This window comes from Nannospalax galili, unplaced genomic scaffold (assembly GCF_000622305.1).
Source record: "Nannospalax galili isolate Female #2095 unplaced genomic scaffold, S.galili_v1.0 scaffold511, whole genome shotgun sequence".
NCBI classification, from domain to species: Eukaryota; Metazoa; Chordata; class Mammalia; order Rodentia; family Spalacidae; genus Nannospalax; species Nannospalax galili.
In genome coordinates this window covers 2,797,470-2,808,254 of record NW_008331831.1, presented here as the reverse complement: position 1 = coordinate 2,808,254, position 10,785 = coordinate 2,797,470, and the positions used below count along the sequence as shown (strand labels likewise).

The window sequence follows — 10,785 nt, the reverse complement described above, 5'->3', positions numbered from 1 at the left end:
GAGTACCCAAAATGTGTTAAGGGAAAAGGAATAAAGAACTCAGATAGCTTTAACTGAAAAGCCATTTTGTTATAAAGCACTTTTTCCTTTTTAAATGTCATCTAATACAAATTATATGGTTGAAGGAGTCACTGCTATACATTTTCTGAAGATTACTAAAGTTTAGTTATTCAATAATTGAAGAAATAGAAGGAAAATCTCCCCTCCTCAGCAGACTTAGTGTTACTGACTATATTGCACCTATTGTTAATGGAATGAAGCATTCAAAATACTTAAAACATACATGCTTTCTAAAACCTTCAACTTCCAGTCTACCTTAAACTTTATAATTTTATAGCCTAAACTTCTTGAATAAAAATATTTTTGATCATTCTAATCTTACAGTGCTTGCTGTACCTGAACTCTTCTGTTCTTTATTACAGAATCCTTCTGTAATGAATCATATATTATCTTTTAAAATCTTAATAATGTCCTTACTGTGGAGCTAGGATTAGTATTTTTGTGTCTGCTAGATTCAGAACACTGTGGGGGACACACAGATGAATGTGAACATCCAGTCTGGACAAAAAGATACACAGAAATGCACAGAATACTAAACAGCACTAAGCAGACCACAGCACATGTAATAATATAACATAAATTAACTCCAGTGAAGGGAAGGAGGTAGATCTGGGGGAAAAGAGATTTAACATCCTTATGAAAGAAACTGTTCAAAAGCCTGAAGGAAGAGAGCAGACAGCAAATTTTAGGGTGGAAAACAGTATAATAAAGGAGCTGAAGGGCAAGGCAGACAGGAAATTTTAATTAGCAGGAGACAGAGTTAGAAAGACTCTGGATACATCTGAAATGGGCTCAAGCTGGGCACAGTGATGCATACTTGCCTATAATCTCAGCACTCAGGAAGCTGAAGCAAGAGGACAACCTAAACTACACAGTGAGATCCTCTCTCAAAAACCAAAATAAATAGGATTGAATGTTACTATATACAACAGGAAACAATGGAAGGTTTGGGAGCAGGAGCTATGCATTTAGAGTGATAATCATATGAAAGTTAAACCAGAGAGACTAATTAGAATAATACTGTAATGATCTAAGTAAAAATAGTGAGGACTAAATTAGGACAAAAGGAACAGAAAGAAAGGCGAGGTTAGTAGACTAAATAGAATTTTAAAACCAACATTCATTTATTTTTACAACCTAAGTGTGAGACCTGACACAAAGACCGTGAATGATTTAACTGAAGATGATGTCAATGCATGTTTCTCTTTGCTATATTATTATATAGACTTGTCTTGGTAAGTACATCCATCTCTTATGAGCCTTTTATACTTCATCTATAATATGAGGTCATTAACAGATGTCTTAAAAGCTGCTGAGAGGGCCAGACCATAGCTCAATGGCAGAATGCTCACCTAGTAAGCACATGGCCCTGAATTTAATCACCAGCACAGCAAGCAGAAAATTAAATTTAACTAATATTTTAAAAAGCTTTTGAAAGGATCAAGATAGTGCATCTAAAGCACCTAGTAGAGCTTATCACGTTGATAAATGCTTTCATCATCACCATTACCTTCTATGAGAAGGGCAGAGACATAGTAATTACTTTGTCTCCTTCACAATGCAAAAGCATGAAGAGCCCAAATATTTGTAATTTGAAAAAATTCAACACAATTGACAATGTAGTCATTCAGTTACATTATAGGACTACTGGATAGGTACCAACAGCAGTAAGCAATAAAATCCTTTTTGTTTTCTGTTTTCTGTGATCACCCTCTAGCGGTCAACCTAGGAAGCTTTAAAAATGACCAAAAAAAAAAAAAAAAAGAAAGAAAAGAAAAAGAAAAAAGAAAAAAAGATGATATAAAAACAAATTAGTGAGGGGTACGTATGATCAAGATACACTGAATACATGTATGAAATTTTCAAAGAATAAAAATAAAACTTTTTTAAAACACAGTAAGGAACTGAAGAATAAGAATTCAGGATGGGGGACTGGAGAGACGGCTCAATGGTTAAGAACACTGGCTGCTCTTGCAGAGGAACAGGATTCAATTCCCAGCACCCACATGGTGGCTAACAACTGTTTATAACTCCAGTTCTAAGGGATACAATGCCTTCTTCTGACCTCCGCAGGCACTGCACAACATGACATGCAAGCAACATACTCATACACATAAGATAAAAATAATAAATAATTCAGGATGGATAAAATTGCCAAATACCAAAGTGAATGCTTTTCTTAGTCAAGATATATAGGCTTTACTCACCTATAAAGAAAAGACACTTATGGCAGAATTTCCTAAAATGCATCTTAAGGCTAAAATTGTTCCAAAAGATTAGTTCATGAAAACCTCAACATTAATATTTAAATTCTTTATGACTGGCTGACTCTCCAAAGGCAGTTTTTCTCGAACTATAACCAGCAAACTCTTTTTATTCTGTAGGGAATCCATTACTACAATAACTAGGGCCCCTCTACATAACACATTTGGACAAGCAACATTAATAATAATTAATAAGGCATTAAGTAACTATTTAGACAAAAAAAATTTAACACATCATATAAACAGTGCAACACGGGATTAGAAAACACCCTGAGAAGAATCAGGAAGAAACAACAAAACAAGTACAATGCGTTTTAATTAAATCTTTAGGAATAAAGCCAGCATTCCAGATATTTTATATCTACATTTCATATACATTTAACTAACCATTTCATAGAACTTATATTAGGTTAACAACCAAAAATTCAAAAAATGTTATCTAATCAATAGAGGCATATTCTCTACAGAGCTTTAAAATCATATGAGTTGGGCTGGGTATGGTGGTGTATATCTTTAATCCCAATACTCAGGAGGCAGAGGCTCTGTAAGTTGAAGGTTAACCTGGTCTACATGGCAAATTGCAGACCAGCCAGGACTACATAGTGAAATCCCTCAAAACACAAACAAAAGGGCTGGAGAGATGGCTCAGGGGTTAAGAGCATTGGCTTCTCTTGCAGAAGAGCCAGGTTCAAATCTAGGCACCCACATGGTGCTAACAACTGTCCTTAACTCCAGTTACAGGGGACTCAACACCCTCTTGGGACCTCCGCAGGCATTGAAAAACGGGTGTTCTTACATAAATGCAGACATAACCCTCATACACATAAAATAAAAATAAAAAATAAAAATAATCTAAGATAGTTAATAAACTGAAAAATGGTTCCCTCGTCATATCAGAAAGAGAACTAACAACAGGAAATGAACAATATTTTTAAATGGCACCTAAAATAGTAAAAGGTAGCTTTTTTACCTGGGATTTCCTCGAAGTGCAGCATGATGCAGGGCATTAAACCCATTATTGTTTGTGATGGTCACATCAGCTCCAGCTTCCAGAAGAACTGCTAGAATGTCGTCCCGTTTCTTACTTATGGCATCATGGAGAGGGGTGTCACCTTCGGAGTCCTTTTTTAAGTTTAAAGAAAATTTCATTAGGTCTCCTTCAATTAATCACCACATGAATACTTTTTTTTTTTTTTTTTTTTTTTAAATTTCCCGGAGCTGAGGACTGAACCCAGGGCCTTGCACTTTCTTGCTAGGCAAGCGCTAGCTCTACTGAGCTAAACCCCCAACCCCAATACTAATAATACTTTAAAAAATATTTTATTTATTATTTTTATTTTATGTGTATGAGTGTATTGCCTGCACGTATGTAAGTGCACCTGTGTTATGCAATGCCCGAGGAGGTCCAAAGAGTGTTGGATCCCCTGGAACTAGAGTTACGGATGAATGCTAGCCACTATGTGGGTGCTAGGAATTGAACCCAGGCCCTCTGCAAGAACAGTCAGTGCTCCTAACTGCTGAGCCATCTCTCCTGCCATAATACCAATACTTTTACAGAACTACTAAACAAAGAAACAGGCTACATCTAACAGCTAAACAACTATCAGTAATTATCATGCTCAGGTTTTTTGTTGTTTTGTTTTCAAGGTGGTTATTGTTATTAGAGAGATTCTCACACTGTAGCCCAGGCTAACCTTAAATTTGCTATACAGTCAAAGCTGATCCCCCTGCCTCTGCCTTCATCGTTCATTACACCACGCTCAACTTCATGCTCTGTTTAGAGAACCTGCCTAGAATGCACAAAGCAAAAAACTGGGCATGACAGTACATACCTATAATCCTAGCACTTGAGAGGTGGAGGCATGAGGATCAAGAGATCAAGGTAACCCTCAACTATATATGCCAGCTACATAGGACTCTCTCAAAAAACAAAACTAAACAAACTTTAAAAAGCAGGTATACTAAAACCTACAGCAGTCATGGGACCTATAGTAATGAGTTCAAACTAAGTGGTTTTCAGCCTTGACAGCACATTAGAATCTGCTGAGGAACTCCTGAAAGTCCTGATGTCCAGGCTACACTCCAGTAGGAGAGATAAGCATTAGTAACTTCAGAATTTCCTATATTAACCTAACACACAGTCACAGGTAAGAATCAGCAACTAAACATTTCCTAAGGGCAGGAAAGTGGCAACTTAGCTCAAAGTAGAAACAAATCTAAGCAAAACACTATCAACTTTTAAAAAATTTTACTTGTATGTACAGTATTCAGTATGTAATATGTGTGGTGTGTGATGCACACAGGTATACTGGTATGTGCACCCATACATGCATATAGGGAGCTTAGAGGAGGACATCAGGTACCTTCCTCTACTGTTCTTCACTTACTCCTTTAAGACAGGGTCTCAGTGAACCAGACACTCAATCTTTTAGCAAAGCAGGCTGGCCAGTGAGCTCTTGGGCTCCACTTATCTCCACCCCGAAGATGGAGTTCCAGGAGTGCGCAGCCACGCTCAGCTTTTTACGTCAGCACTGAAGATTCAAGCTCATGTTCTCATGCTTGCATGGCCAGTGCTCTCACCCACTGAGCATCTCCAGTCTCTCAATCTACCTTTAAAAAAAATTTTACCAATTATTTTATGTGTATGAGTGTACTGCCTGCATGTGTGTAAGTGCATCCGTGTGCAATGCCCGAGGCGGTCAGAAGAGGGTGTCAGATCCCTGGAATTGGAGCTATGAATGGTGTTAGCCACCACGTGGATGCTGGGAATAGAACCCAGGTTCTCTGCAAGAGCAGCCAGTGCACTTAACTACTGAGCCCCAATCAATCAACCTTTTCTGAAGGTATTGTTTACGTTAATCTATTGACTTTCTCATTCATTATCAGTGACATTCTCATTCATTATCAGTGATGTGCATATCTGAGTAATTTAGACCTTATGTAATTCATAGTTTCAAAAAATCATATATAGCCTATCCTATGCCATATACCAGAGTTGCCAGACCCAGTTTGCCACCTGTTTTTCTAAGCTAATTTTTTAAAAATTTGTTTTTATTGAATTTTTGTGTATTTTATACAGAACATCTCAATCAATCTTAATCATCTTTATACCCCACTGGCACCCTCCCGTAGCCTCTCCACTGATATTCATACATTCTCTCATTTGTGTTAAGGCCTATTGTATCAAGTTAGTGTCCCCAGATGTTCCTCAGTGCAAGTTCATCTACTGAGATCTAGTCAGCTTATCTAGAGTCCCTCACTGGGCTAATTTTACTGGGACACAGCCACATTCATTCATTTATGTAAGAAGTATGATTACCTCATTCTGTAATGGCAGAGCTGTATGTCTATGATAGAAAATACATGAAAACCTACAGTATCCTCTTTCCCTTTACAGATAATGTCTGACAGTCACAGGCATACATGGTCATCCACCCACATAAATTCCTAACCCAAGTTCAACCCAACCATCTACCTTTTATTTGGCAGAAGGAAAACATTTGCAGCTTTCAATATGAGATGAGCTCTTAGCATGATGGAATGTCCTTCTACAGGTCCCCTGTCTGTTCTGCCTTCTAGTCCTACAACAACCTTTCGAATCTTTAGCATTATTCTCAACTACCCTTTGTCTACCTCAATACCAATTCACACTCTCTACATCTAACCATGTCTCCCATTTCAGACAAAAAGGTCAGTAGATCTAAATTCCCTTTTCTTCAACAGATCAACACCCTCAGTTCCTCCTCCATCTTCCAGCTTTGCCACTTACTTATAAAGCCACATCCTAGACCCTGTTAGTTCTATAATGACTGCACTTCAGAAAAATTGTTTTCTGCTAATGATTTGCTGCATAGCATCTCCAGTCTCTGAGTTCTTCTGAAGTTGCTACTCTCACTTCTCCTGTTCTTCAATTACTTCTCTAAGATCTATGAATTCTCTGGCTGCTGGAAATTATCCAAATTATAAGCAATTTAAGATTATAATGATCCTCCCCTTTTTTGTTCTAATAATTAGTTGGTTTCCAATTTAAAGAAAGTATTTTTACATATTTAAAGTGCTTCAAAGGCCACTTTTAATTAATAATATGTTATGCTTTCTCAAGCCTATTCTGTTAAAGATAATCAAGATGGAAAAAGGTCTAAAAAAGGATGTAAATGCTGACATATTGTATTTTGCTATGAAATTATTATGTATTCATTTCACATTTTAACCTTATACGTACATAAAAGACAGACTGTTTAATAACTCAAATGAGTAGATCATGGACAGACTGTATTTCTCTGACATGTGTGATTTAAGTTTACCTAGTTGCTAAACTGGCTTGGGAAAAAAAAATCATGTCTTAGGTGATTTTTTGCTTAAAAAATTAGGCAGGCCTCTTTCCCTTCTACTACAAATCAACCCTCAAACCCAAATATTTTCCAAAACAGACCTATACCAAGCTACAATGAAAATATTTATAGTTATAAAATAAATATTATGAAATAAAGCTTATTCTTTAAGCTGCCAAAATTCATTCTCATAAGCAAATCAATTCAATTCATAAGCTGATTTTTTTTTTTTTGGTCTTTTGAGACAGGGTCTCCCTGTAGCCCCAGCTGTCCTGGAACTCACTATGTAGACCAGGCTGGCTTTGAACTCACAGAGATCCGCCTGCCTCTGCCTCCCAGTGCTGGGATTAAAGGCGTGTGCCACCACACCGGGCCAAGCTGATATTTTTTTAAGGAAGCCTCATTTGTATTTTTCAATCTGAACCTAGTCTATCGACATTTTCTTTAAAAAGGTTTTTCTTATGAATAAGTTGCCAATTTTATAACAGCCTATACTTTTGATATCCTTTGCAACAACCAAGGTATGTTTGTTTACCACAGAACTAAGTGCTTACCCCTAACAAAGCCTGCTTAGCATATTCCTTTTAAGTCTTACCTGGAGACTGGGATGACAACCAAAGTCCAATAAAGTCTTCACAACCTGAAGATGACCTTTATTGACAGCAATGTGAAGAGGCGTCTGCCGGCGTTTATTACGAGCATTCAAATCAGCACTACCTCGGTGCAGGACTTCTATAACAGCACCCTCATCTCCAAAAGCTGCATGATGAACTGCTCGATCTCCATCTTTATCCTAAACATTAGCATTGAAATCTGAATTACTGAATTGTTAAGAAAGAGAAACAAAATTTGAAGCTATAACATACCAAGAACCAGATAAGCTTCCGAAAAAGAAATAGTGGAGAAAATAAAAATAAATTTAAAATGAAACAGTAGAACCAACAAAATAACAAGAGGTTGACAAAGAGTGATTACTTTCAATGACAAACGATAAACCCAGATCAGTTATCACACACAAATTGGACCAAGTAGTCATTAGCTATGACACTGAGTCAGTATTCGGAAAATTTTATAAAAACATTTTTGTAGTACTAGGAACCAAACACAGGGTCTCACACAGGCAGCAAGTGCTCTACAATTGATCTGCATCTCCAGCCCATAACAACCTTTTAGATAAGATCTCATTATGTAGCCTAAGCTGACCTTGAACTGCCCTAAGTCCAGTCATTACAGGAATAACCAAGCCACACTCAAAACTTTTCAAAAGATACAGAAACTACACTAGCAATAGTTGATTCATTTAAAAAAGGAAGCTTTAAGGAGGGAACAACAAGTCATTAGGTCGGCCTGCGTTACATAACTAAGTGGTGAGCAAACCACTTCTGTAGATTTGAGGACAGAACAGTCTTACTAACTCATAACACTTTAAAAAGATAAAGTGAGGCATGAATCATTAAATTACACACTTCCAAATTCCAAAATTCTTTCAGAGGAACTAAACTGTTTGCTATACAGTCTTACAATAGTCATATTTCTAAAGAGATGAAAGGGCTTAACTTAGTAACATAAAAAAAAAAACCTATTTTGTAAAGGGAAAAAATATCTATGCTACTCCATGAAGGTAATATATACTATATAAGAAATCTTATTGCCTTTGCAGAGACAGATACACACAGATACGCACTGTCTTCATGACAAAGACACTCCAAATTGCAATACCCACAAGTAAGCCTGCTCTAAGACTTCCTCCAAAATAGAGAAACACTTCATATGATGTTTATCTGTTCAATCTCCTGAGTATTTGTAACTACTCTAGTTTGGATGTGATTCATCCCACCAAAAGTTCATGCTCTGAAAGCTTGGCCTTCATTCCAACAGAATAGAGAGGTGGTAGATCTTTAGGAGCTGAGGCTCAAAGGAAAGTGATTAGACTGTGAAAGGATTACTGTGTGTCTCACAGAGCAGCCAGTGTTCCTAACCACTGAGCAATCTCTCCAACCCCAACATGTTTCCAAAACAACTGTACTACTTCTGCCTGTTAGCATTTTTAAAAATAAGAACACAGATGACAATGTGTCATATATATATATATTTTGGGGGGGGGGGATCTTTTTGAGACAGGGTCTCCCTGTAGCCCCAGCCAGCCTGGATTCCCTATGGAGACCAGGCTGGCCTCGAACTCAAGAGATCCGCCTGCCTCTGCCTCCCAAGTGCTGGGATTAAAGGCATGCAACACCACATCCGGCTTAGATAGCTGGAAAGTGTCTTTTTTTTTTTTTAATATTTTACTTATTATTTTTATTGTATGTGTATGAATATATTACTTGCATGTGTGTAAGTACATCCGAGTCCTGCAATGCCCTCAGAAGTCAGAAGAGAGTGTTGGATTCCCTTAGAACTGGAGTTATGGATGGCTGTTAGCCGCCATGTAGGTGCTGGGAATTGAACCTGGGTCTTCTGCAAGTGCTCTTAATTACTGAGCCATCTCTCCAGCCCCCAAAATGTCATATATTACAAATGATTCTTAATTATTTCCCTTATGCCATATTCCAATCCTTTAAAACATGATTACAGAGGCTGGGTGTGATGGTGAACACCTTTAATCCCAGCACTCAGGAGGCAGAGGCAGATGGATCTCTGTGAGTCTAAGGCCAGCTTGATCCATATAGTGACCCAGCCAAGGCTAGGTCACTCTGTCTAGAGCGTGTGTGCGTGCGTGCATGTGTGTGTGTCTGTGTCAGTGTAAAATCACAGGAAACGGATGAGGAAACTGACCTTTTTTTTTTTTTTGTCTTTTTGAGACAGGGTTTCCCTGTAGCCCCTGCTGGCCTGGAACTCACTATGTAGACCAGGCTGGCTTTGAGATCCACCTGCTAGGATTAAAGGTGTGCACCACCATGCCAGGCCTAGCCCATTTTTTAGGATGAAAGTTTATGATATTGCAAGGATAGCAGCAGGCATAGCAATAAGAACTACCTAACAGAAAACGTAATCTTTTACACTGAAACTTTTGCCCATTATCATTTTAGCAGCAAAAATATCAGTAAAACTTAATAAAGTGCTTGCCAAACAAGCATGAGAACTTAGGTTCAAATCTTTCTCACCCAGGCACCGATGCACATGTCTGTAATCCCAGCACTGGGGAGACAGAGACAGGAGGATCCCTAGAGCTTGCTGGCCTGACAGTCTAACCAAATCAATGAGTTCCAGAGTCGATGAGAAAACCTGTCTCAAAAAGTAACGTGGAGAAGCAAGTGAGGAGAAAGCAACTAAAGAGGATACCTAACAATATCCAGCCTGCATGTATCTGTACGCACATGCAACAAAAAGAAAAAAACCGGGGTTTATATTGTTCCCTACCACTAACCCTCTCAATTCAAATAGTTTTCATGAACCTTAAATGATAAAATTATCATCCCATGTTTCCTAGTAATTTAATCTTGTATTTTGTCTAAAAACATCATAAAAGACATTTACCCAAGCCTCTACATCTTTACTATTATACCTCATCAGTGAGGAAAAAAAATGCTGAGTCCCTGAAGAGATCCCAAAATTCACTCCCTCTATGAAAATACATACAAGCTCAATCAGGCCTCAGGAGGCAAAGGCAGGCAGACCTCTGTGACTTCAAGGCCATTTGGGGCTACAGGGAGACCCTGACTCAAAAAGAATAAAAAAATAAATAGCCGGGCATGATGGTACACGCCTTTAATCCCAGCACTTGGGAGGAAGAGGCAGGCGGATCTCTGTGAGTTCAAGGCCAGCCTGGTCTACATAGTGAGTTCCAGGACAGCTGGGGCTACAGGGAGACCCTGTCTCAAAATAAAAAATTGGAAAATTCAAGCTCTCTCTGGGCAACAGAAAATTAATATCAAATGTAAATTACTTACTAGTAGAACACTACAAGCTCTTTAGGAGCTGTCCAATAAAACAAAGTACATATAATTAGAGAAAAATACCAAAAGTAACATAAAGATCAGAAAAGACTTCCTTTTTAAATTACATTTGTGTCATAAAATTTTTTATTTTGTAAAAATAGGCTAATCCACCAATTTAGCCTCCAACAAGTCAAGTAGTTAAACTCCCAAGACAGGAGAGTTTGGGAGACAAAACTGTACCACATACTGCCT

At 37.9% G+C, this 10,785-nt stretch overlaps 1 protein-coding gene across 3 annotated transcripts in view; it reads right to left on the bottom strand.

Annotated features, from left to right (window-relative positions):
* Mib1 (mindbomb E3 ubiquitin protein ligase 1) overlaps window positions 1–10,785 on the bottom strand; it is a 116,766-nt gene that overhangs the window by 43,760 nt on the left and 62,221 nt on the right. For all 3 annotated transcript variants that reach the window (XM_008826970.2, XM_017796573.2, XM_029560566.1), the window contains exons 11-12: window positions 7,251–7,448; window positions 3,295–3,446 (exon numbers count right to left, since the gene is read on the bottom strand). In XM_008826970.2, the coding sequence (XP_008825192.1) occupies window positions 3,295–3,446; window positions 7,251–7,448 (350 nt within the window). The remainder of the gene's footprint in view (window positions 1–3,294; window positions 3,447–7,250; window positions 7,449–10,785) is intronic.